The 27,410-nt window shown below is 35.0% G+C and overlaps 1 protein-coding gene across 1 annotated transcript in view; it reads left to right on the top strand.

Moving 5' to 3' along the window:
* Ddx1 (ATP-dependent RNA helicase Ddx1) overlaps window positions 1–27,410 on the top strand; it is a 336,696-nt gene that overhangs the window by 293,710 nt on the left and 15,576 nt on the right. Inside the window, exons 27-29 of the mRNA XM_090401751.1 lie at window positions 498–570; window positions 10,576–10,618; window positions 22,835–22,933. Coding sequence (XP_090257877.1) covers window positions 498–570; window positions 10,576–10,618; window positions 22,835–22,933 — 215 coding nt within the window. The remainder of the gene's footprint in view (window positions 1–497; window positions 571–10,575; window positions 10,619–22,834; window positions 22,934–27,410) is intronic.

The raw sequence follows: 27,410 nt of genomic DNA, 5'->3' as shown, positions 1-27,410 counted from the left end.
TTATTTCACTGTTCATAATTGAATTGCATGTAATCTAGTTTTCAGGCAACTAATCACTGCAAACCTCATTCAGGTTCAGGGCAGTGTTTCATTGCAGCTGCTGGCATCCAAAAACAGTCTCTGCAACTTGTAATGACTTATATGTAGCACATTGATTTTGCTCCATCATATTGCTGCATGAAGAAAGCATGGTCTTCCAGTCCAATGTACAATAAATAACTGTCAACACCTAAACTTATTCACACATTAAGTAGTTATTCCTCTCATTTAAGGTAGGGTTGGTTCTTCCTCTCTTGTACTGATAAGTTGCCATGTCACATCTCTTCAATTTGTATTTAGCCATTTAGAAGAGATACGTACAAGTCTTAAAAATGATTTTCTTCTATATGTTTACATACAAAATAATTAAAATGTGTTTATAATCATTTCTCTTTATTCTAAAATGTATGTGTATGTTTATAGTTCACTCTAGTAATATAATGACTGCTCTTTTTCAGTAATAAACGTGACTTTGCCTGATGAAAAAGCTAATTATGTTCACAGAATTGGAAGAGTTGGCAGAGCTGAAAGGTTATCTAAATTTTAGTAAATATTAATAACTTCCTTTTGCATATATATATATATATATAGTAATTTACCATTTATCCAACCACATTGGTAAAGCAGTTTGCCATTCTGATAATTGTAGGGTTGGATGGTGTGATACCAGAAGTCAGTTGACACATAAGGATTGGTTAATTGAAGGGTCATTGTTTTGAAGGTTGAATAAATGGTAGATTATATCTTATAATTAAAATTTTGTTGAAATAAATCTATAAAAACAGTAAAATCTTGAATTCCAGTTACAGAACCTTGTACGTATATCTTAAGCTGCACAACAGCCTGCCTCGTTGGCTGAGTGGTTAGCGTATCCACTCTCCAGCCAAAAGGCTGCAGGTTCGAATCCTGCCGTGGGCTTGGATGTTTGTGATTGTCTGTGAAAATATGAGTGGTGGTGGTGGTCAGCAGTAGATGGTGTTGGTGTAGATGATGAAAGTGGTTGTGGGTTGGGAGTGATGGAGAGTAGGTGCCCTCCCTCGATGAGTCTTTGGACTCCCTGGAGGTGTTATGTAATAATAATAATATACATTTACCCACTGACAGGTGAGTTAGCATCTTCTGTTCTTTATTACACTACATTGAGCTGTCACTAGTTAAAGCTGTGATTCTCTTCTTTCTAGCATTTGATTTAGCCTGGGGTCTTGCCGCGGTAATTACAACTGTTCTTTTTCCATTTGACTTCACAGAAAAAAAAAAATTCTGAAACTTTCTCTTGGACAGTTTCTCGCTATAATGATAGCCCCCATTTAATTAGAAAGACTGGTCTTGAAATCCTGTTTAGGGGTGGAAAAACATAAGTACAGGAATACCTTGTATAGCGCAGTTAATTGGTTCCAAGAAGCGTCCGCACTATGCAAAACCGCGTTGTTCGAGGTCTATTTATAAAGGTTTTCAATTTAATTTGTTTATTACAAAACTTTAGGATAATAAAAATGTTTAAAAATGAAAAACAATGTTATTTTTATTAAATAAATAACAAATAAAATCCTTTTAAACTGATATAAAAGTTGTAGAAAACAAAACAAATGTTGCTTCAATTTTAGCATACAGTAATTTACTTTTTACTGAAGTAGTCTTTTAGTGTTCATTGAACCATCCTTGTCTTCCTTATCTCTGTAGCATTTGATGGCATTATTGAGACTTTGTCTCACTTTGATGCTTCTTTCCAAATTCGGGCCGGAATTTATGAGAAAGTCGGAAGCTTCGTCGATTTTTCTCACAAAAGTTGAAAGGTCAGCAAAGGAAAATTCTTCAACCATGGCACCAGTGGGGTCATCTTCGTCTTCTTCTACTTCATAGGCTCGTTATTGTTGTTCCAACTCCAAAAGGGTTTCATCATCCAGATCATTTGAATGAGAATCAATACATTCGTTCGCATTGTTACAATCTAAACTTGTAAAACCAAGATCTTTGCCCATCTGCACAATTTCTGTTGAGATTTCCTCTTTCTGTGTTGCAAAGGCAACAAAGTCCTTTGAACAATGTGGCAAGATATTATGCCACACGGCTCTCATGTTGCTTTGAGTCACCTCTTGCCAAGATTCATAAATATTTTGAATGGCATCTTTTATGTTAAATTTCTTCCAAAATTCACTCAAAGATCAAGAATCTTCTTCTGCTGCAGCTTTAATAGCTTGAGCAAAAGTTCGTTTTAAATAGCAAGCCTTGAAAGTGGAGATAATGCCTTGATCCATCGGCTGCAGAATTGATGTTGTGTTTGGAGGGAAAAATGAATCTTGACATTTTCATCTAAGTTAGTCAACAGAGTTGGATGGCCTGGCTCATTGTCTAATAAAAGCAAAATTTTGAAAGGAATATCATTCTTTTTACAATAGCTTTAACTTCAGGGCAAAAACAAGGTTTTAAACCAGTCTTCGAAAATTGAACAAGTCACCCACGTTTTTTTATTCGAACGCCAATGAACAGGTAAATTGTTCTTTGTAAAGCCCTTAAGAGCTCTTGGGTTTTCCGCTCTGTACACTAACAGTGGCTTCAATTTTAAATCACCTGATGCATTACCTCTTAGTAAAAGTGTCAATCGGTCTTTTGACACTTTATACCCAGCTTGTGTTTTTTTCTTCTCTGCTAGAAATGTGCGCGATGGCATTCTTTTCCGGAACAAGCCAGTCTTGTGAGCGTTAAAAATTTGATCATCTGTGTAGCCTTCCTTCTCAATAAGCTCCTTCAATTCATTGGGAAATAATTCTGCAGTTTTAGTGTCAGCACTTGTGCTTTCACCTTGGATTCTTATGTTATGGAGTTCCATATGCTTTTTGAAATTGTAGAACCACCCGTGACTTGCTATAAATGTTTCACTGGTTGTACCTCCTTCACTTTCATTTTCTTTTATTTTGTCATATAGACTTGTTGCTTTGGCCTGGATTATCATTTGACTCAAAGGAATCTTTTTCTGATTACAATCTTCAATCCAGATCATTAGAAGGCGATTTCTCATGATCACTTTTGACATATAAGAAGCAGTGCTCATTCCATGTTGTTTAATCTTTTCTTTGCTCTGAATAATTGTTCATACAGATAACTCATTCATTGAATTCTCACATGTTATTTTAGCAAACGAAGCACCATTGTCGTGACATTTTATAATTTCAAGTTTCTTCTCTAATGTCAACCACTTGCGTTTTTTTGTTACTCCAACAGTGTCTTCTTTGTTTTGTCTCTTTTCACTCATACTTAATTAATAAAAAAATATTAAATACTAATATTAACGTAAATAATAAAAAGAACCAATCGAATAACTACTGCATAAACGTGGCTCTCGACTGTCAATTGCGGTGCCCGGGAGTAGCCAGTCAGTGTTAACAATGTTAGTGTAATAATGATAAGTGTAATAATAAAAACCGCGTTACACCAAAAACCGCGCTATACAAGGTATTCCTGTACTGTTCATTCTGAAGATGAATAAGTAGGAGTCTCATAGGTGATGGAATTTTTCATCCCAGAAAATTGCTCTATAGTTCCACATATTTCTTCTTAATTGAAAATTCTGCATATTTAGAGCCTTCCAGGATAGGATTGCATTAATAGTCTCTATTTCCAATTGAAGACGAAGTTTTTATCTTGGTTATGGACAATATAATAATTATTTACCCTATATGAATTGAGCTATTCTACCAATGCAGCTTCCTTTGCATCCCTTGTCTACAGTAGAATCCTGTTGCCATTATTTCTCACTAAAGAAATCCCTGAAAATTCTCACTTGGATCCCATAGATACAATGCTATGATAAAAGAAATTTACTATAGCAAATTGTTCACTTAACAAACTATTCTTGTGGTTCCTATAAGGTTGATATAGTGAGAGTCGACTGTAGTATTCCTAATATCTGTAAACAAGAGTATGACAAAATCTTCAAGCATCTCTTATGGAATCACCATACAATATTCTTCCCTTACTACCCCTCTTCCTCCCTCAATCTTTCATCTTCTCACCCCTCCTCTTTTCTCTACTGTACTACTTGCCAAACAATGATGACATCATTTTCCATACTGTAAAATATAATTTTGACATCTATTGATGATTATTTTACAGTCACACATTGTCCTTTTAAACCATGTTCACTTTTTGAGACTGGGTGATTGTCTGCCAAAGCAGTCTTGATTGCTTTTCAACATTAGCAAAAATTATATACCTAGGCATAAATGTGGTACTTGTATAATTTTCTGATGTGCAACCTCAGAGGCTGTACAGGATGCTATGATGGGATTATACAGTAAAATTATTACTAGCTTTCTATCAACAGTTCCATATTATTCTGGTATTTGTCAGATCTGACATTAATCTTCTAAGTCTCTCTTTTTTTTTTGCTATCACCATAGCATCAAATACTAGTTTTGTTAGCCTCTCCTCTACTCTCTTATCCTGTTTAAGTGACCACATCACCTTAGATTAATTTTACTGACATTTTTTAATGTTAATATCCTTTCTAATCTAATACAGTAGCCCCTTCCCCTTATCTGCAGGGGGATACGTTCCAAGATCCTCTGCAGATACCTGAAGCCACAGATGTACCAAATCCTATATATATTATGTTTTTTCCTATAATAAAATAGAACAGTTATAACAACATGCTGTAATAAATGTACAGACTCAGGGAAACTAGATTTATTAAGAGGGGGGGGAGTAGATATGCAGACTTTAGGGGGGGGGGCAGTTAAGTGTATGAATGAGTATATTATGCCCGAGCAAGTACGACGGACAACAAATCAGAATGGGATAGTTAGTATAAGGCATTAAAGTAGGGATGGGACAAATGGGCTTCTGCGATTCATGTACACTAATGCCAGGAGTATTAGGAACAAGAAGGAAGAGTTTTTGGCCATGGTTGGCACTTCCAAGCCACAGGTTGTCGGTATTAGTGAAACATGGCTGACAGAAGATGATAAAGCTAGTGGGATTGAATGCGGCGGGTATAGCGTGTTCAGGAGTGACAGGGTGAATAAAAGGGGGGGGGAGTGTTATTGATGATAGCTGATGAGCTTCAGCCAAGGAGTATAGAAGTTGAACTGCAGGATGGGGAAAAAAGCACATTTGAGGCTGTTTGGTGTGAGATAGAATCTAGCAGAACAAAATATACAATTGGGTGCTGCTATAGACCGGGTGATGGAGTGGATGGTGGGGATAGTATGCATAAGCAAATAGAAAAAATGAGTGGAAGGAGGGTAATTATTATTATGAGTGATTTCAATTATGGTAACATTGACTGGAAAGAGGAGAGGGCACATGGGAGGAAGGAATTGGATTTTATGCGGTTATTAAGGGACAACTATCTACGGCAACATGTATTGGAAAATACCAGGGGGCAGAAAGTGCTGGACCTAGTAATTGCAACTGAGAATGTGGCTGTAACGAACATGACCATGTTGCCACCAATTGGCGAGAGTGACCATAAGGTCATGACTTGGGAGGTGGCTAAAGGGGTCGAATTTACAATTAAGACAGGGTACATGTGGAATTACCGGGCTGGTAAGTATGACAAGCTTAGGTGTGTGCTTGGCTCAATGCCATGGCATGTAAAACTGCAAGGGCTGGATGTTGATAGTGCATGGGAGGTGGTTAAGAACTGTTTGCAGGAGGCAATGGTTGACTGTATACCAAGAGTCCGAATAATAAATCAAGTAGGGGTTAAATGGATGAATAACACTATTAAGCTTGAGCTGCAAAAAAAGAAACAATTGTGGAGGGAATTTAAGGAGAAGGGTGACCATCAGGCGCAGGAACAGTATAAAGCTCAGGCCAGGATGGTAACAAGGGTGGTAAGAAAAGCAAAAGCAGATTACTAAAGGAAATTGGCCACACAGGCTAAAGAGAATCCCAAACAGTTTTTTCAATATGTTGCAAGTAAAAGGAAAAATGCTCATGGTAGAATGATCTTAAAAAATGCTGAGGGTAGGGAGGTAACCGAATCAGTCGATATTGTGGAATTACTGAGCGAGCACTTTGCAAGAGTATATCATCCAGGTGGTGACTTTGCAGGAATGGAAGAACCAACAGCTTATACTGGAATTGTGATGAATGAAGTAGAGGTAACTAGTCTATTACAGAACCTCAATGTCAATACATCTGTGGGATTGGATGGTATACCAGCTCGTGTCGTACGTGAAGTGGCCAAAGAATTGTCAGTGCCCTTGACCATTTTGTTTAATTTGAGCCTCAGGACTGGGTCAGTCCCAAGGGGGTGGAAAGAGGGGAAAATAGTTCAACTGCACCAAGGCTGCTGTTGAAAATTACCGGCCAATCAGCATAACAGGAATCATTATCAAGGTCTTAGAGAAAATAGTCAAGAGGAAAATACAAGATTGGATAGAAGAAAATGGGATACTGTATCGGGGACAGCATGGTTTTGTGAAGGGTAGGTCATGCCTCAGTAACTTGCTTACGTATTATAACACAGTGACGGCTGAACTGGATAAGGGTAATGGGTTTACAGTGATTCTACTGGACCTCGCTAAGGCCTTTGACAGGATACCACATGGAATTCTAATCAGTAAATTGCAGCATATGGGAATGGACATAGGGTTGGTGAGATGGATAGGAGGGTGGTTGATGGAGAGATATCAAAGAGTGGTTTACTCAGGAGTAGAGTCCACAAGACGGCCTGTGACTAGTGGTGTGCCACAAGGATCTGTTCTTGGACCACTGCTGTTTAATTTGTTCATAAATGATATAGGAAAGGATCTGAGAGAAACAGTTCATTTGTTTGTGGATGATGCGAAGTTGGGCAGGGCAATAGTGAATGCAGATGACGTCAAAATTTTGCAGGATGATTTGGATAGATTGGAGGTCTAGGCTAAGGAGAATGGATGTCAATTTAATGTGGCAAAATGTAAGGTTATGCATTTTGGGGTGAAAAGATTGGCGGCAGTTTACTGCATTGGTGGAACCGTGCTCCAGGAAATTGATGAGGCACGAGATTTAGGAGTGTTGGTGGATAAGGAATTGAAATTTAGGGGACACATTGCAAAAGTGGCCAAATCAGCTCATCAAATCACTTGGTTGCTGAAGAATACGTTGACAAGCAGGTTATTGTTCCTCTGTATCGAGCCTTGATAAGACCCCATCTCGACTACTGTGCTCAGATTTGGTCACCTAGGTTTCTTCTTGATGGGGTGGAGAGGATCCAGAGGCGAGTGACCAAAATGATAGCAGGTCTGTGGAATGAACTGTATGAGAACAGGTTGAGGATTTGTGGGTTGCAAAAATTGGTTGATAGGCGGAGGAGGGGAGATATGATTGAGACATTCAAATTACTGAAGGGTTTCTATAAAATTAATTCAGAAGATATTTTTGAGAACAGGGCTGGTTGTGGGAGGATTAGGGGACATCTATGGAAACTGGGCAAAAGTGTGGTTAGTAAAGGTGTTAGAGCTGGGTTCTTTACTTTTAGAGTAGTGAATGAGTGGAATGCGCTCCCTGAGTCTGTGGTGGATGCTGTGACAGTGAATGAGTTTAAGGTGAGGTATGATAGATACTGTATGAATGTCGAATAGTTGTGATGAATATGATTTGGGGCCTCCCTCGATGAGTCTAATGACTCCCTGGAGTTGCCCGTAATAATAGTAATAATAAAAGTTATCTGAATGTGAATGGAATCTTAGCAACCTTAGCATGTGATTTTTTTTTTCTTTCCTTATGAAGTCAAACTTTCACCTTTTCACTTAAAGGAAGCACTTTATGGCTTATGTCATATCTGAATTGCCAGCATCACTACTCCTGCACTTTGGGCCATTATTAAGTAAAATAAGGGTTACTTGAAAAAAGCACTCTGATACTGTGACAGTCAATCTGATACCGAGAACTACTCAGAACACCATGCAATTTAAAACTTATGACTTGTTTATTTCTGGAATTTTCTATTTACTATTTTTGGATGGCTATTAAGTGACTAATGGTCAGGTAGCATATATGGTACAGCATGGATACACTGGATAAAGGGGTGATTCAGGTCCCAGGCAGGGTAGCATGAAATTTCGTCACGTTACTCAGAACGGGATGAAATTTAAAAGTTATAAATTGTTTATTATTAAAAGAAAGAGCCATAAAGCTCCATTTCAGCTATGTGTAAAATTACATAGGCAAAATGGATACTGAATCCGACATTATTATTAGATCCGAATGTTTGTAGAAACTATGAAAGTTTTGTAAGTTGACCCTGAGAGCTTACGAGAATACAATCCTCAGCATCCCCGAGTTGCCTTAGCTTGCACTCTCAAGATATATTATTTTCAATTTTATCTACCTACATAGATCATGTTATGAAGGAAAAGGGCATTAAACATAATATAAAAATCAGAAGTATTAAATTTAGTTCATGACTTTCGAAGATTAGTTATATTCCAAAATAAATCCACTACAAGTCTTCAGATCTTTATGGTGAAAAAGAGTTTAAAAGAACCATAATTGTTATAATCCCCGCCTTTCACTCTGTTGATGTCACTGTTTTAATGAATATACTGAGTTTGATATTCCATTTTTAATGAATGATCACTGAATTTTTTAATTTATAATTGCAGTAATTAAAAATAAAATCAAGCATAAGAAGCCAAAAGGGGGAAAAAAATTTTAATTGTGCATAACACATATATATAAAAATTATTTTGCAGGCAAAACAAGTGCTACTATGGACATGACATTGTTTCACTGGACACATTGCTTGTATACTAACAAACATCAAAACATTACTAATTATTTTATATGATCTGTTATAACGATATATATATAAAGTTTTTCTACTGTAATTTAAATTAAATAAGTAAATCTGACACTACCTCTTTGTCCTTGATAGATGTCAATATATGATTCCATCTGATGAAAGAATTTTTGTAAGGGTATATGTATGATGATGTGAAGTGAAGACTTGGGAACCTCTGATATAGTATGAAGTCACTATATCAGATTCCCAAACTATGTGGGGAAATATTAGTGTACAATAGAAAACTGAATGAGGGCTTGAACCACTTCAAGTTAATATTTTTACTGAAATCATGAAACAGTAGTTGCACATTTTTTTATCCCTATTTCCTCTTTTCTGCAAACATGTACCTTGTTGCTTACAAAGGATAGATATCCTATCTATCAGGATATGCGAATAGCTACTGGTGCATTTTACGCATCACCCATTCTCTTTAATCAAAGCAAATGAACTTACTCTTTCACTTCAAAGGAAACAATTGTTTCTTAACTATACCCTGTTCATAACTTATTTTTAATGGTATTAACAACACTAAATGAGCTATTTTATTTAAAAAAAAAATGTTTCTGAACTGGCTTATATTTCACTGTATTTCAAATCAGCATCTTCACAAAGCAACATGTTATAGTTTATATGCAACAATGAGTATGTGAAACATTTCTAGTTGTAGCAGACAATGCTGAGTGTCCTGATATATGCTGATTTCAAATTCAGCGAAATATAAGCAAGAAATATTTATAAAATAGTTTGTTTGGTGTTGTTAATACCATTTTTTTAAAATTTTATTTGTGTGAGGTTCCCCCCATTCCTCTTTCACCCCTAGGACTAGTTGAACCTTCCTAATGAGGGATTAAGTATGTATTTTTGACTGTAGCCTGTGTGTTCACAGGGCTGGTTTGCCTGCTTGCGAGATGAAAAACCAGATAAACTAGGGGGAAAAATCCACACCCAAGATCGGCTAACTTGGCTATGGCTGAGGAAGATCCTTGATCCATGTTCTGGTAGTGCTGGCACTCTACTAGAACATGGCAGAGCTAGCACTTCCTTAGAGAAAGGAATAAGTTATACTAATCTGGCCAAGCCATATACATTAAGATTTTTTCAGACTCAAACTGCTTTAAGTTTTTAACTCTCTTTTACAAAGAATTAATTAATACAAACACGTTTATATGTAGATACCTCATTGTTTAACTTAATTTTTTTTTAATTTGCTATTTGAACATAACATTCCATTTACCAAATAATTTATCTCTTCATTGTTATTTATTATTACCTTGTGTACTGCTGTAACCTTTGGATTGGTGCAGTATGAACTTTGCTGTTCTTACACCAATAAATCAGAAACCATCTAATTTCAAAATTCCAGTACAGTTCTACTGTCTTATGAATCAGGTTTTTATCATTGTAATTAATTTTAGTTATAAATTTGATAATAAAATTTTAAGTAATATTTTTTTTTCATTCGAGGGAGGGAGAAGTGAGTGCACAAATGGACTTCTGTAGGAATTGGCACTATTTGAAAAATTTTGAACTGCTACTAATGCAATCAGCAACACTACTTGCGAAATGTTAAAGTGCAATGTTGTGTACACTATATATTGAGTATGATGTAAGCGTCTTTTCCAATTTCTTCATGAAAAACTTAATTTTTGTAAGTTGTTATGGCCATCATAAAACTGGGATTTGTCTAGTTCCAATAATGTATTCATGTTCTTTTTCATTAATCTATTATCAAGAGTAACACTTTAATTTCATTTTTTTTAAAGGATGGGACTTGCTATTTCTTTGGCAGCTGCAATTCCAGAAAAGGTAAGCTTTATATATATAATATAATTTATTTTTGTTTCAAAATATTTATGCATATATCAATTTTTTTTTTAAATTTTTATTTATATATATATATCTGAGACATTTTTTCATATTCTTGTTACTTAGATGTCAGGGGGAGGGAGAGTTTGGAAGCATGATTATTTCTATAAATACCCCGTCTTTTTTTTTTTTTTTTTTTGACAGGAAGTAACATGATAGTATTATGAAGTTGCTGCATCTCAATCCAGTTTTGTGAACAGACGGGAGCCTACAGTTGTATGAAAAAAAAAATGTGTGTGTAGGTGCATAAAATTCAGAATCAAAGCTATTGATGAAGAATAGCATTTGATGTTATATTAACACTCGCATAAAATTAAGCAAATCCCTTGACATAAGGCTTGTCAAGAAAGCTGCTTAATTACATTGTTTCTTGAGATTTGAATTGAATCAGAATGGGTAGTGTCCCAGTATGGAAAGTAGTAAATTCAGGGAATTTTAATAACTGCAGCTGATTAATTTCCATGATGCTCAACTCAAGCACTTAAGCCAAAAATACCTTCGAAGAAAAGAATGTCCTAAGCTGAAAACAATTAAACAAGTATTCTGAAAATATATTAGGAGGTTAATAGGATTCTTTCATTCAACATTTATGGAATAAGAAACATGTAAGGCAATACTCATTACAGCAGTTAGATAATGCAACTTGTATATTAGCACATCATTTTTAATGCATTGTATTTGCATATAGCAAGTTAACACCTTGATGATAATTTGGAAAAATATTTTTCACTTCGTTGAAAAATCAGTTTCTAAATCCCATCAAGAATGCAAGCAAGTTCCTTGCATTCTTGATGGGCATGCCATTGCTTTCCCTTCTACAACACTAGCTTCTGCATTGCATTGGAAGTGCTTTTTATTTTACATGCTTAATTTAATCATTTGTGAATAATATATTCTAGTAGCAGTTACTTCACTGTTGTGTTGAAATTGAATTAGGAATGAATTTCTGTTTTGATACCCGGAAAAGTGTAGACAGCTGATATTGTCATTCATCCTGAAACAGCACCCATTTTAACCATTTGTCAGAAAACCTATAAAATTGCAGTGTCTGTCTTGTAAATGAAATGTCCTTAAAGGTTGCTGGACATATTCACAATACTTACATGTCATGGAAGCACACACAGTTTTTTCTTACGATTGGAGATAAATATTTCCCGCAGCATATTTAGCTGCAGTGGGTCATGTTTTTGATTAAAGGAAAACGAGCATATTCCTGGTATGTACCTTTATTATGATATATCATATGAAAAGTTGACATATTTATTAACTTTCTGTTAACAGTTTTCCTCTAGACTAATCTGTTATTTCTCAGGACTCAGTACTGCCAGATCTTATGTTTCAGACTTCTAAGGCACCTCTTGCTGTATCAATCCATATAAATCTTGATCATCCTTTGGATATTTTTCCTGCCATCCTGACACAGTTGTTTTGTTAACTTTCCTCTTTCATTCTGTTTTAAGTAACCATACTACTTTAGCTCAGTGCATATGTTCCTGAATGCTAACAATGTCAAGTTCCTTTCTAATATCATGAATTTCTTGAAAAAAATTAGTTTAATAAACCCAATAATCAAATTTACCCTGGAAGTAGAAGTTGTTTTCTATATAGATAACAGTTGTTTTCTTTTTTTTTTTTTGGATGTTCTCATTCTACATCAACTAGATGGTAGTCTGCAGTTCTCAATATATAGAAAACTAACTCATACTGGTAAATACATTGATTCTAACTCACATCATCACCCTTGTGAGAAATATGGTTAATCAAGCTGGTTAGGACTTACCCATTAGGATGATGGGTTAGTCCTAACCAGCTTCAAGAAGAAATTACCAGAATTTGTATTCCATATGTTAAAGGACTTTCAGAAAAAACAGCAAGATTACTTCAACAGATTAAACTTAAAAGTCTCTTTCTGTCCAGTTTGCAAACTTAATACCATCCTTATCTCACCTAAAGACAACTATCCTCTTTACTATTCTGTAAACTCCAGGATGAAACAGGAGGATGAAACTTCTCTTCTTGTTTCATCCTGGAGTTTACAGAATCCCCTGCTCTTGCAGCTTATGTTCTTATGGACAAACTGGTCATTCTGCACAAATTCATTTTGAAGAACATCAGGAATACATTATCTACAAAACACATGATTTAATGGAACAAAACCAAAGTATTGCACACAAGTTATTTTCTTCTAGAAAGACTATACAAAAAAAAAAAAAAAGTTGTGGAGCACACATTCACAACCCAAACCTGAACAAAAATGATTGCCAAAAAATTTCTCAATTTTGGGTATGTATGAATGGTGAACATGAACAGTGAGTATTTCTCAAAATACTCACCGTTCATTTTTTCTTTAATTTGTAATTAATTTTTTTTTGTTTATATTTAAAAATAATTTAACTAAATTATTTTAGTATTATTTTGAATAACTATTAATGCAGATGGAGCTATTCTCCTGCAGCCAATAGCACACATAATATCATGTGCTTTCAGTTGAATTGTTATTTTTTTTTTTTTTTTGTAGTTTCCTATAACTGTATTGACAATGACTATGAAACTTAGCCAAAAATTTTACAAATAAAGGCATTTAAATATCCAGTACAAGTCTGCAAGATTCTCTGACTAAATTGAATAAATGTTGTAATAAATTTGATATGAAAATCAGCAATAACAAGACAATGAAAATAGGCTGAAACATCGAAAATATCAACTAAAATAAAACCAGTATGGTAGGAAGTCAACTGAATAAATTTATATGGAATAAGAGAGAAATTAGTTGAAACACTAAATTAGCTGTATACAAGACAATGTTCAAACCAATTTTAACTTGTAGATCTGAAGGGTCAAAGCTGTATAACGGAGAGGAGACCTCCACATAGCCTTTAAAGGAATGCGGAGAACCGACCAGGGCTTCTGACCTAATGTCCAATCCTCACCTTCTCGTGGTGCACCCTGTTGGGTATCTACTTTGATACTGAACGAACGAGGATGGGCTGGCAATTTGGGATTTAGCCGACCAAATTGTATTCTTATTGGTTAAACCAAAATAAAAAATGATGGTACAACATGACAAAATTTCATGCCGGCTGGGGCGTCGCCCGGTTAAACAAGGCCCCCGTTGTTTTCGCCAGGGAACCAGGGCGAACAGCGAAAAGTCAGCTACTGGAACAAATCTGAAAGCACACCCCAACTCAACATCACCAGAGTTAAAGATCAGTATTATCAACATAAGAAGCCGGAATACAAAGAAATGGAGCTAGCTGAGGAATTAGATAAGTACCAGATCGACATAGTAACTGAAACAAAAAATACAAAAACTCGTGAGATCTTTCTGAACGATAAATACAAAATGTTATATTCAGGAAATGACAATCAAGGAAAAGAAGGAGTAGCCATAGTATTCAACACAAAATACGAGGCTAATCTTCTTGAATGGCAGTCAGTCTCAAGTAGAGTAATGTGGGCAAATATGAGAATGGGGGACTGAACAATGAGACTTATTTGTGCCTATGGTCCCACAGAAGGTTCTACTAAGGTAGAAGTGGAGGAATTTTTTGAGGCTTTAGAAAAAGCAACTGACACAATGAAAAAGGAAAAGTTGGTCCTTGTTGGGGATCTAAATAGTAGAGTAGGAAATGATTGTGAGACATACAAAAATATTTTGGGAAAATTTGGAGAAAAGAGCAAAGCTAATAATAATGGCAAATATCTGTTGGATTTCTGCTCAGGACATGGACTGGTTATTACTAACACCATGTTCCAACATAAAAATGTGCACAAATTCACATGGAGAGAAGAGGCTAGGAATAAGAAAAGTCTCATTGACTATGTTATTGTTGATAGTGATGTTTTCTCCCTGGTGCAGGACACCAGAGTGTACAGAGGATTTGAAATTGGAAGTGATCACTATTTAGTCTTGAGCAGGATAAAATTGAATTTCATATTGAAAAGAATAACATGTAAGAAAGTTTTAAAGCGAATAAAAGTTGAGCAGCTCTCAGATGTGAACTGTAGACTAAAATACAGAAATATTATTGAAAAGAAAATGAAAGAGTTTGAGAACAGGAATCAAACCTTGGAGATTCAGTGGCAAACTCTGAAGGAAACATTGATTGATTCTGCCAGAGAGGCATGTGGTGAGGTTGTCTGTAAGGATAAAAAAAATCAGAACTCCCTGGTGGACACAGGAAGTTAAAGAGGCAGTGAAGGAAAAGAAGAAAGCATATCAAAAGTTCCTGGCAAATAAGTCAGCTTTTACTCTTACAGAATACAGAGACAAATGTAAGAAAGCTAAACAGTGTGTAAAACTAGCTAAACAAAAGTCATGGGAGGACTTTGGCAAGAATATAGAAAATAAATATCAAGAAGGTGGCAAAATATTCTGGAGGTTGTTGAAGAAGCTTAGGAATGGAGGAAAGAGTGCTGTAAAAGGAATTAGAGATGATAAAGGTGAAATGAAAACAGGAGAAAAAGATATCCTTGAAGTATGGAGTAATTACTTTGAAAAACTGCTAAATGAAACAAGCAGTGATGACAGCACAGTGATAAAAAACACTGACCAGGCATGCAGTCAGGAATACATATCCATACTTGAAGTAGAAAAAGCCATCAAAGGCTTGAAATGTGGAAAGGCAGCAGGAGTAGATGATATTCGACCAGAAATGCTGAAGTATGGTGGTATAAGAGTCTTACAGTGGCTGCACTGCATAGTTCAGAAAGCCTGGACAGAGGGACGAATTCCCGATGATTGGAGTAGAGCTCTCATAGTACCTATATATAAAAAGGGAAATAAAACTGAATGTGAGAATTACAGAGGTATTTCCCTACTGAGTGTTCCTGGCAAGATCTATGCAAGTATACTTGAGAAACGGTTGAGAAGAATTGTGGAAGAAAAGCTTGGTGAAGAACAAGCTGGATTCAGGCCAAATAGAGGCTGTCAGGATCAGATCTTCACTTTACGACAAATAGTCGGGAAAGCATGGGAATATAACAAAGATCTGTATTTAAGTTTTGTCGATTTGGAAAAGGCATATGACAAGGTGCCAAGAGAGAAGCTATTCAATACACTGCAGTTATATGGTGTCAATGGGGCATTATATCAAGCAATACTTAGTCTTTATTTGAGTTGTGAGTCAGCAGTTAGAATTGAAGGAAGTACAGGAAGATGGTTTAATGTTAAATCTGGTGTGAGACAAGGATGTACATTATCCCCTCTGTTATTCATTATCTATATGGATCACATTATGAAGGAATGTGGTATTAAACCTGATATCAAAATTGGAGATGTTAATGTCAGCTCTTTGCTTTATGCGGATGATGTTATACTTCTAAATAAATCCGCTGCAAGTCTGCAAGATTCTCTGACTAAATTGAATAGCTGTTGTAATAGATATGGTATGAAGGTCAGCAATAAAAAGACAAAGACAATGAAAATAGGCAGAATCATTGAAAATGTCAACTGTGTTGTGAATGGAGAACCTGTGGAACAAGTAAAACATTTCAGCTATTTAGGCACAATTTTTACTGAAGATGGTAAACTAAATATAGAAATAGACAACAGAATCAGCAAAGCTGGTATGGTGGGAAGTCAATTGAATAAATTCATATAGAATAAGAAAGAAATTAGTCGGAACACTAAATTAGCTGTATACAAGACTGTGTTCAAACCAATTTTAACTTATGGATCTGAGAGCTGGGTCAGAAGTAAAACACTTGACCAAAGACTAGAGACCGCAGATATGAGAGTCCTGAGAAAGATTAGAGGCATGAACAGATGGCATCAATGGCAATATCATATTAAAAATGAGGATGTTAGGAAAGAACTTGACATTGTCAGCATCCAGGAATGTGTTAGCAGAGCTAATCTCAGATGGTATGGTCACTTAAATAGAATGGGAGAGGAAAGATTAGTAAAACAAGTGTTCTCTGCCAGGTTGGCAGGAAAACGACCCAGAGGAAGACCAAGATATAGGTGGATTGATACGGTACAAAGTGCCTTAGACGATAGAAATATAAGATCTGATAATGTTGGAGTCTTGACAAGTAACAGACTGATTTGGAGGAAAATTGTAGATAGGAAGTTAGTAATGATGTAATTTTTTCATGTAGTACTGTCATATCCTGTACACCCCTTGAGGGTACATGGCAGGAATTTGATGATGATGATGATGATGAGATCTGAGAGCTGGGTTAGAAATAAAACACTTGAAAAGGGTAGAGACCACAGATATGAGAGTCTTGAGAAAGATTAGGGGCTGGCAATATCATATTAAAAACAAGGATATTAGGAAAGAACTTGACATTGTTAGCATCCAGGAATGTGTTAGCAAAGCTAATCTCAGGTGGTATGGTCACTTAAACAGAATGGGAGAAGAAAGATTAGCAAAACAAGTGTTTTCTGCCAGGTTGGCAGTAAAAAGACCCAGAGGAAGATGATATAGGTGGATTGATACAGTAAAAATTGCCTTAGAAGACAGAAATATCGGATCTGATATTATTGGAATCTTGACAGATAACATGTTGATTTGGAGGAAAGATGTCAATAGAAAGTTAGTAATGATGTAAGTTCTTCATGTAGTACTATCATAATATCTTCTATACCCCTTCAGGGCACATGTCAGGAATTTGATGATGATGAGACATTTAAATTAAACGTAAGTGATTCTGGTAATAATATTTTATGATGAATTCTTCCTCTTACGTCTCTATTTTTAAAAGAATCACCTACATGCTGTGGAAAGGTTTGATAAAGCCTGCTGTTGCTGGCAAATAAGTCAACTTGTGCTCTGAGAGAATATAGAGACAAATGTAAGAAAGCTAAACACTATTTAAAACTAGCTAAACAAAAATCATGGGAGGACTTTGGCAAGAACATAGAAAATAAATATCAAGAAAGTGGTAAGATATTCTGAAGATTGTCGAAGAAGCTCAGAAATGGAGGAAAGAGTGCTGTAAAAGGAATTAGAGATGATAAAGGTGACATGCAAAGGAGAAAAAGATATCTTTGAAGTATAGAGCAATTATTTTGAAAAATTGCTAAATGAAACAAGCAGTGATGACAGCACAGTGATAAAAAACACTGACCAGGCACGCAGTCAGGAATACATATCCATACTTGAAGTAGAAAATGCCATCAAAGGCTTGACATGTGGAAAGGCAGCAGGAGTAGATGATATTCGGCCAGAAATGCTTGAAGTATGGTGGTATAAAAGTCTTTACAGTAGCTCCACTGCATAGTTCAGAAAGCATGGACAGAGGGACGAATTCCCGATGATTTGAGTAGCACTCTAATAGTGCCCATATATAAAAAGGGAAATAAAACTGAATGTGTGAGAATTACAGAGATATTTCTCTACTGAGTGTTCCTGGCAACATTTATGCAAATATACTTGAGAAACAGTTGAGAAGAATTATGGAAGAAAAGCTTGGTGAAGAACAAGCTGGATTCAGGCCAAATAGAGGCTGTCCGGATCAGATCTTCACTTTATGACAAATAGTTGAGTAAGCATGAGAATATAACAAAGATCTATATTTAAGTTTTGTTGATCTGGAAAAGGCATATGACAAGCTGCCAAGAGAGAAGCTATTCAATATGCTACAGTTATATGGTGTCAATGGGGCATTATATCAAGCAATACTTAGTTTTTATTTGAGTTGCAAGTCAGCAGTTAGAATTGAAGGAAGTACAGGAAGATGGTTTAATGTTAAATCTGGTGTGAGGATAATGTTATTATATAATAATAACATTGTTATTATTGTTATAATAACAGAGGGGATAATGTTATTCATTATCTATATGAATCACATTATGAAGGAAAGTGGTATTAAACATGATATCAAAATTGGGGATGTTAATGTCAGCTCTGTGCTTTATGCAGATGATGTTATACTTCTAAATAAATTCGCTACAAGTCTGCAAGATTCCTTGACTAAATTGGATAACTGTTGTAATAGATATGGTATGAAGGTCAGCAATAAAAAGACAATGAAAATAGGCAGAATCATTGAAAGTGTCAACTGCGTTGTGAAAGGAGAACCTGTGGAACAAGCAAAACATTTCAGCTACTTAGGCACTATTTTTAGTGAAGATGGTAAATTAAATATGGAAATAGACAATAGAATCAACAAAGCTGGTATGGTAGGAAGTCAATTGAATAAATTCATATGGAATAAGAGAGAAATTAGTTGGAACACTAAATTAGCTGTATACAAGACAGTATTCAAACCAATTTTAACTTATGGATCTGAGAGCTGGGTCAGAAGTAAAACACTTGACCAAGGACTAGAGACCGCAGATATGAGAGTCCTGAGAAAGGGGCATGAACAGGTGGCATCAATGGCAATATCATATTAAAAACTATTATATTAGGAAAGAACTTGACATTGTCAGCATCCAGGAATGCGTTAGCAGGGCTAATCTAAGGTGGTATGGTCACTTAAACAGAATGGGCGAGGAAAGATTAGCAAAACAAGTGTTCTCTGCCTGGTTGGCAGGAAAACGACCCAGAGGAAGACCAAGATATAGGTGGATTGATACGGTACAATGTGCCTTAGATGATAGAAATATAAGATCTGATAATGTAGGAGTCTTGACAAGTAACAGACTAATTTGGAGAAAAATTGTAGATAGGAAGTTAGTAATGATGTAAATTTTTCATGTAGTACTATCATATCCTGTACACCCCTTGAAGGTACATGGCAGGAATTTGATGATGATGATGGTGTGCTGTTAGTTTTGACATTTCCAGAGCATTTTATTGAGTTTGGCATTAACTTCCCTACCTGCCAATGTGGATGAAACAGTGACACCAAATTGCACTTCTTATCCATGTTATTCAATGGGTTTTAGAGCTTCGTATCCAGATTTAGCTCGATTTCGTGGCCGGTTTGGGGAGTTAAGACAGCAAATTGCCATCTTCTAGTGTACCCCCACTTTTCTGTAATTAAGCATCTAGTTTTCTGTCTGGTTGATCAGTGCAGCAGAGTTCTGTCTTATCACCTACTTCTTTCTTCTGTACATAAATGATCTTATTTCCTCTGACAAGTAACACTATCCATAATTTGACTGATAATGCACTCCATTCCTCTTATTTATTTGCCAAATATTGCAATCTTCTCTAAAGCTGCTCAAACGTTCCTAACTTTGATCTTCTACAGTGCAAGCTTTTTTTTTTCCCCCACAAAAAATATCCCACATAGTAGCTTTCTCATCTTCTAAATAAAACTTGTCATCTTTTCCTGTTGATCTTTCACTACTTGAAAAGTTGATTTTGATCAGTGGCAGCCCGTGAAGCTTTAAGTGGGGGTGCTGCCTATACAAAATAATTTTAAAAAAATTATTTTTTTCCTAATTAGTAACCAATTTATTAATAAATAAATCTGTAGATTTATTTATTAATAAATTGATTACTGATTAGGAAAAAAATAATTATTTTGTATAGGCAGCACCCCCCACTTAAAACTTCACGGGCCACCACTGTTCTTGATACTACTTTTTAAGTAGTATCCTGTACAAATCTAAATGTTAAAATACTGTTTTCATGTTAGAACCAAGAAGCAGAAAGGCATCACACAGAACTTCACTAAAAATGTATGATGCTGATAAGAGGTGTACAGTCTCTCTGAACAATATTTCTCTGTTACTGACACTTCTACCACTATCTCGCAGATTTGTTATTTATTTATTAATAAATAAATCTGTAGATTTATTTATTAATAAATTGATTACTGATTAGGAAAAAAATAATTATTTTGTATAGGCAGCACCCCCACTTAAAACTTCACGGGCCACCACTGTTCTTGATACTACTTTTTAAGTAGTATCCTGTACAAATCTAAATGTTAAAATACTGTTTTCATGTTAGAACCAAGAAGCAGAAAGGCATCACACAGAACTTCACTAAAAATGTATGATGCTGATAAGAGGTGTACAGTCTCTCTGAACAATATTTCTCTGTTACTGACACTTCTACCACTATCTCGCAGACAGTATATTTCAGCTTTGTCTTTTCTATCGGTACATGGATGCTGTGCTACTGAACTGCCAATCCACCATTCTGTCACTTTCCATTAAGTAGCCTGTTAAAACACAGCAACAAGTGTCCAACATCTTTAAAATCAGCAAACCTTTCTCCCCATTCATTCAATCCACATTTGTTCTCTAGAACCGCCTTCTTCATTAAATGCTTCCTAACAACTACACTCTTTAAGAAAAATATCAATAGATACCTTCTTTAATTCTTGCTGCACCTTTATGCTAAAGGTTCTGCAACCTATCATGTGTGGTATTGATATATAAAAAATTCAGGAAAGCATCCACCATGAAGCATGACTTCCAGTAGTGGCTCCTGTTGGTCATGTTATTCATGATGCTTGTTTCATGGCAGCAGGCCAGTTCTTATTAAGATCTCAGTGTAGTGTGTGTGTGTGTGTGCGTGCATGCACGCACACACACACACACACACACAGTGTCGTTATAAAGTTCTTGTGCTGTTTGGAATTTTCATAACTTCCATTCTACACGTAATAAGATCAATCTGTAATTTAGTGACGTTTAGTATGTACTAAGAGTGATTCATTTATTGGACTGTAGTTTAGCAGCAAATTTATTATTATTAAAACTGCGCAACTTATTTGTTGAACTTCCAGAATTGTATTTTGGTTTGTATACTTAATGATGGTGGCCATGTTGAGAATTAACAATCCCTAGAATAAATGTATGTCAAACTATAATAAATTATTTCACTTACCCTTTTTTCAGATTTATTTTATCATGTATAGAACAGAAGTTATGACAATTTGAAACTGCATAAAGACTTTATAACGACCTTGTATATATGCACATACTGAAGTCTCACTATATCAAACTGATAGGGAGGACAATAAGAATTGTTTGTTTTCATGAATTTCCTTTAGCATGGAATTGTGCCAGTGATTTGTTATAGCAAGTTACTTGCTGTTTAAAAATATAAAAATCAGCTGTCTAATGCAAACTAAGATAAATTTTATTTGGATCTGTTGATGAAATAAGAATATCTAAGCTTATACACAATTTGGAAATAACATGCACACAGTTATTTCATTACTGAGCACTTGCACGAAGTGACCAAATGCTTGCATATAATATGCATAAAAACAAATATATAACTTTTTTTTAAGTAGTTAACTCTCACTGTAGTAAGATCATAGGAACCATGAAAATAGTTTATTATAGTGAATGATTTCCTTTAGTGAATTTTCTTTAGAATAGTATTGCTAGCATTATGCCTCTGGGGTTATAGTTGAAACTGTAGAGTAGTTCATTATAGCAAGCAAATTTATTAGTGTTTGCTGTAGGGAGAGTCAGCTGTATTATTTTATTTTTCTCAGTCCAACAAAAATGAAGAAATCTCAAATCCAGAATATATAGCCAATAAGTAAATATAAGGGGGAAAGCAGTCTTGTTTGTACACTAACAACTGAGTCTGCTATCATGCTTATCTTTTGATATCTTTAAAGATTATGCACTTACCAGTGGAGGCTTCAATGAAAATGAAGATACATGATTAACAATGTTTTAAAATGCACTGTAATGTAAGAGACAACATTAATCACTTAATGGAAGTGATTTTTATCACATTGGATGTTTAAAGTAACTTCTATAGGCATCTTCTCTTGTTTAAAAAAAAAATCATGAAGCAGTCATGCAAGTGCTTGGACATATTGTGGATAAAAGAAAGAAAACATGTTTTTCACCCTAGATTATTTTTTGATGATTATTAGGTTATTTTACACTTGGATGAGAATACGCCATCTTTACTGGAAAAATTCTGCTCTCATGATAAACATTTTTAGAAATGACATGCATGCAGTATACATTATTACAGATGCACAAATGTGCATGAGAGAACAAAATACTGAAGCATGTTCTTTTTGTTATAACAGTCTTGTTAATGAAGATGTTGAATATTACTATAATTATTTCACTCACAAGAAAAGTTTCTGTTGATGTAATCCTTTCTTTTGGGAATCTCTGAAAATGTAAAGGGGTTATTGTTAATCTTCTTCACATTTACCAGAAAAGATCAAGACAAAAATTTTCTTTGGTCATTCAAATGTAATTCATTTAACAGTTCTTTACTGAACAGTTGTCTTTAATATTTTTTATTTTCTGTTTAAAATCAGGTGTGGTACCATTCTAACTGTTCAAATCGAGGTAAAAATTGTTGGAACACCAATCTTGTGGAAGATGGTGGATGTTGTATTTGGTATAATGAACCTCAGGTGAGACTTCACACATATTATTCTACTTTAATTAATAACTTTTTTCTCCCCATGATATAGTTGATTTTGATAAGAGTGACAGGACTTTATATTGTATATATAAATAAAGACAGCATTCTCATTCAAAAAAAATATTTAATGTTTAGAGAGGTGTCTGGATCATAGTGTTTTTCAGTTTTAAAATTTATTATAGCCTTTCAAACACTTTCAACAAAATATTTGAGGGGGGGTGCATGCTTATTTCAAGTGCAGGTGCTGTTTAAACTGCTGGTCTTAGGCAGCTGCCAAATATTTTAAAATTGTCCTAGGCATGGATATTTTCAAAAGACTGAGTAGGAGTTGATTTTGTGAGACTACTGCCTTGCTTCTTAGATGGCTGAAATAGCATTAAAAATCTAAGGACTGACTATAACAAATTCTCATTTCATCTAGCCCTTGAATCCCTTCTCTCCTCTCCCATACACAGTACTAGTACTTTCAAATAAATCATCTGTTGAAGCAATTTAGGTATTAATTTGAAATTGTGATATGTTACGTATATGTAACAAATACAGTTAGTTATAGTTTTAATCAGATTTTATTTGTATATTATCTATACAAACTGTACTAGTGTTACATATGATAGAAATTTAAATTTCTAAGAATACAAGTCACTTTAGAAACTGATTTTTAAAGCTAGTTTAATTACAAAATAAGAACAAGTAACTGAGTATTGAGTTAGCTTCATATTTAATAAGCAGCACTGTGGTCTCACTCTGGATTATTTTTAAATGGTTAAACAGTTTAAAATATTACTAATTACTAAAATAAAGAGCCAAAAGGATTCAGTTTGGTGATGCAAAATTATATAAGTGAAGTGGATATTTGATCCATCATTATTTCAAAACCGAAAATAGTAACTGTGAAAGTTTCATAAGATAAGTTGACCAGAGAGCTTATGGGAAAATACACTGAATGAAGCCTTTTGGCTCTTTATTTTAATAATTACTTGAAGCCTTTTGGCTCTTTATTTTAGTAATTACTTTTACACACCAATTGAGAGTTTGCTTATGAAGAATAAATTTCCCTGACATTTTAAGTTCCATAGTACTGAACAAGAGTTTTTGCTATCTTAAGTTTCTGCCTGGACTCCAAAGAAACCAACCAGTTTGAAACAGCTGTCAGGCCAGTGAAACCTTATCAAAATGGACTAATAAAAGGTGAATATATAGATACTTAGGTGGCGCATATGTCTTTTAAGTAGTCTGCACTAAGGCAACTCATGAATGCCTGGGAGTGTATTCTCATAAGCTCTATGGTCAACTTGGCTTACGAAACTTTCATAGTTTCTACATTCAGCTTTGAAATAATGCTGGATCTAATATCCACTTTGCTTATATAGTTTAAGATATGTTGATAAGTATCTACCCATATATTTAGAAAAAATAAAAAATTTTCAGAAATAATTTTTTTTGTAAAGTAATAATAAATAAGTTTTTGGTTATTCTTTGGCGAGAAATGTTATTTATTGAAATGAAGGGTATTTTTGTTCTTATATCTTTATTGTGGTGTTCTTCAGCAAGAATCCGGATCAGGTCCTTAACATTAGAATATGCATACAGTGAATAAATATATTTATTAAACAGGCTCTGGGTCACACAGTACCTAAATACCTGTCATATCTTTCTTTAAAAGCATTCACTGAAGATGCACTCACAGCCTCTTGTTAGCCCATTCTATACCCACTGACATGAGAAAAACTTGGACCTTGCATGCTTCCTAACCACACCCTTACTTAGTTTCCATGGATGATCTAGAGTTCTTCCCCTGACCAAATTACATTTCTATCATGTTTTCTCTCTTCTGTCTGTTACTCATACTTTGAAAACTGTAATCCTACTTTCTGTCCTCATATACATAATTCCATAGAAAAAAGAAAATATCTTCATTACCCTTGATGGATCTTTTCAGTTGTCTCCTCCTTGACTGTAAGCGGTCATAAATTTTATCTGAGCACAGTAGTCAAGATATGGTTTTATCAAAGCCTAGTACAGTGAAACAATAAATTCCTCATTCTTGCAAGTTTGATGTTTTTTTTAACATTGTATCATTGTTGTGACTTAACCATCTTAGCAGTTACCATATCTCTAGCTTCATTCACTACTAATAGCAAATTTTCATTCATTTAATACTTTGCCTGTAATGTCTGCAGTGCCAGAATGTATAACCTTGCATCTAGCAAAACTGAATGGATATTCTCTGCCATCTATCTATAAAATAATTTGATCAGATCAGTTTGTAAGGATTTTGTATCACAAATGGCTCTTATCACCCTTCCTATCTTTGCTTTATCAGCAAATAATGTATATCATTATACAGTCTAATCCCAGTACCATTAATATATAAGTTAAACATATGTTACTCTGTCTGTCAATCAGCTGCTCTGTGATCCATGTTATAATCTATTTTGCATATGCATCCCTTTCAGTTTGTATAACAATCTGCAGTGTGGAATCCCATCAGATGCCTTTGCAAAACCCAAAATTAAGTCCTCATATCCAACTCTGCAGCCTCTCTTATAAAACATGAACAAATTACTAAAGCATGATGTAACTTTAACAAAGGCATGCTGTCCTCCATAGAGGATTAAAATGCTACCTATCTGCCTCTGGATGTAAGTGACTAATTTAGCCTCTTGAACAGCACTCCAGAGCATTGTCAGTAATTACTTCTGTATTAGCTACACCCTTATATAATAGAATTATCTTGGTTTCCTTCTGTTTGTTAAGAAACATGCTTATGTTGAGTCTCATTCAGATAACCACTCAGAGACACTGCTAGTTCTCTTTCACATGCCTTCAGCACCTTTGCTAATATCCCTTACAGTACCACTGTATCAACTTTTGCAGTATCTCTAATACCTCCTCTGTTCCTTTATGCAGTTCTTATAGTTCTTCCTTGGCACCAGATATCTAATTAGTCTTTCTGGGATGTATATCTTACCAAAGTTATTGCTTAATAACTCCACTTTTAAAGCATCTGACGCTTTCCTACCTTTAGCATTCTCTAAGTTTATTCTTCCATGGTCTTTTTTTTCTTTAACTTGCTGCATACAGATGAAATTCTGTTGATTTCCCTTTGTCTTTACAGTAGCTGTCACTTATCTAGCCTGCTTTCAATACTTTTTCTGAGCCTTGTCATCACCTTTCTATCTTTATTGGTAGGATCCATAACATTTTCTTTTTATGTGACTCTTGCTTCAAAATCTTATTCATTCCTTTAACTCCTTGATTCTAGAAATGCAGCTAGCTATAGTTTCCTTCAGACATTTTAATTACTTCCCATGCACTGCTTCAAGCTGTCTTCTCAAATTGTTATAATCCACCTTCTTTAGTTTCACATACATCATTTTTTATTTAAAACTTTTACATGATTTTCACTTTGGAGTTTGCTACCCCAACTGGAGGCAAAACATATATCTCATTTATTTATTTATATAGATAAATGTATATATATACACACATTCACATTCTCAGATACCATTGCTAGATCAAGTATTCTTGCTCCTTGAATCCCTTCTGTTACATGCTACACCTTGCATGCTTTATCATCTCTCCAGTCTATATCTTCATGAAAATTACATCTTGGAAGAGGAGGCGAATAAGGCTATAAAACATCTCAAGAACAACAAGAGTCCTGGAAATGACAACGTAATAGGTGAGATGCTAAAATATGGGGGGAGAATTGGTTGTAAAAGAAATGCATAAGCCATGCAATGAAATATGAAGATCAGGATATGCCCCTGAAGAGTGGAAAAAATTGATCTTGGTTGTTTTTCATAAGAAAGGCATGCTTTAGAATGCACCAATTACAGAACTATTGCACTAATGAGTCATCTGCAAATTGTTAATGAAAATACTTACAGAACGCCTGAAGGGTCATATGGAGGTACATCTTTCTGAGGAGCAAGCCGGATTTCGAAAAGATCGAAGTACAGTGCAACAAATACTCGCACTAACACTAATAGCAGAGAAAGCTCGGAGAAAAAAAAAAAGATATACTGCTGTTTTGTGGACTTCCAAAAAGCATTTGATAATATTGACCAAAATATAACATGGGCTGTCTTGGAATCCTATGGTGTGGACAATAAATTGCTCCACCTGCTGAAAGATATAAACAGTCAACAGTCAGGATAGCAGGTGTGACTGGAGATTGGTTTGCCACTAGTCAAGGCACAAGACAAGGGGGACCCAATATCACCAACCATTTTCATCACACATCTGGGAAGGACACTAAATAAGATCAAAGAAGAAGGTGGAGGCATTTCAATAAATGAAATAAGAATAAACTACCTCTGCTTTGCAGATGACATCGTTCTGATTGAAGAAGATGCAGCAAGGCTGGAAAAGACACTGCAAACACTATACAGAGAAGGAAAAAAGATAGGACTAAATGTCAATTTTGAAAAAACTAAAACAATGATATTCGGACAGCAGGA

The sequence above is a fragment of the Typopeltis vanoorti genome, chromosome 12 (assembly GCF_054136105.1).
Source record: "Typopeltis vanoorti isolate ZY-2024b chromosome 12, IOZ_Tvanoo_1.0, whole genome shotgun sequence".
Lineage (NCBI taxonomy): Eukaryota > Metazoa > Arthropoda > Arachnida > Uropygi > Thelyphonidae > Typopeltis > Typopeltis vanoorti.
This window is presented reverse-complemented; position numbering and strand designations above follow the sequence as displayed.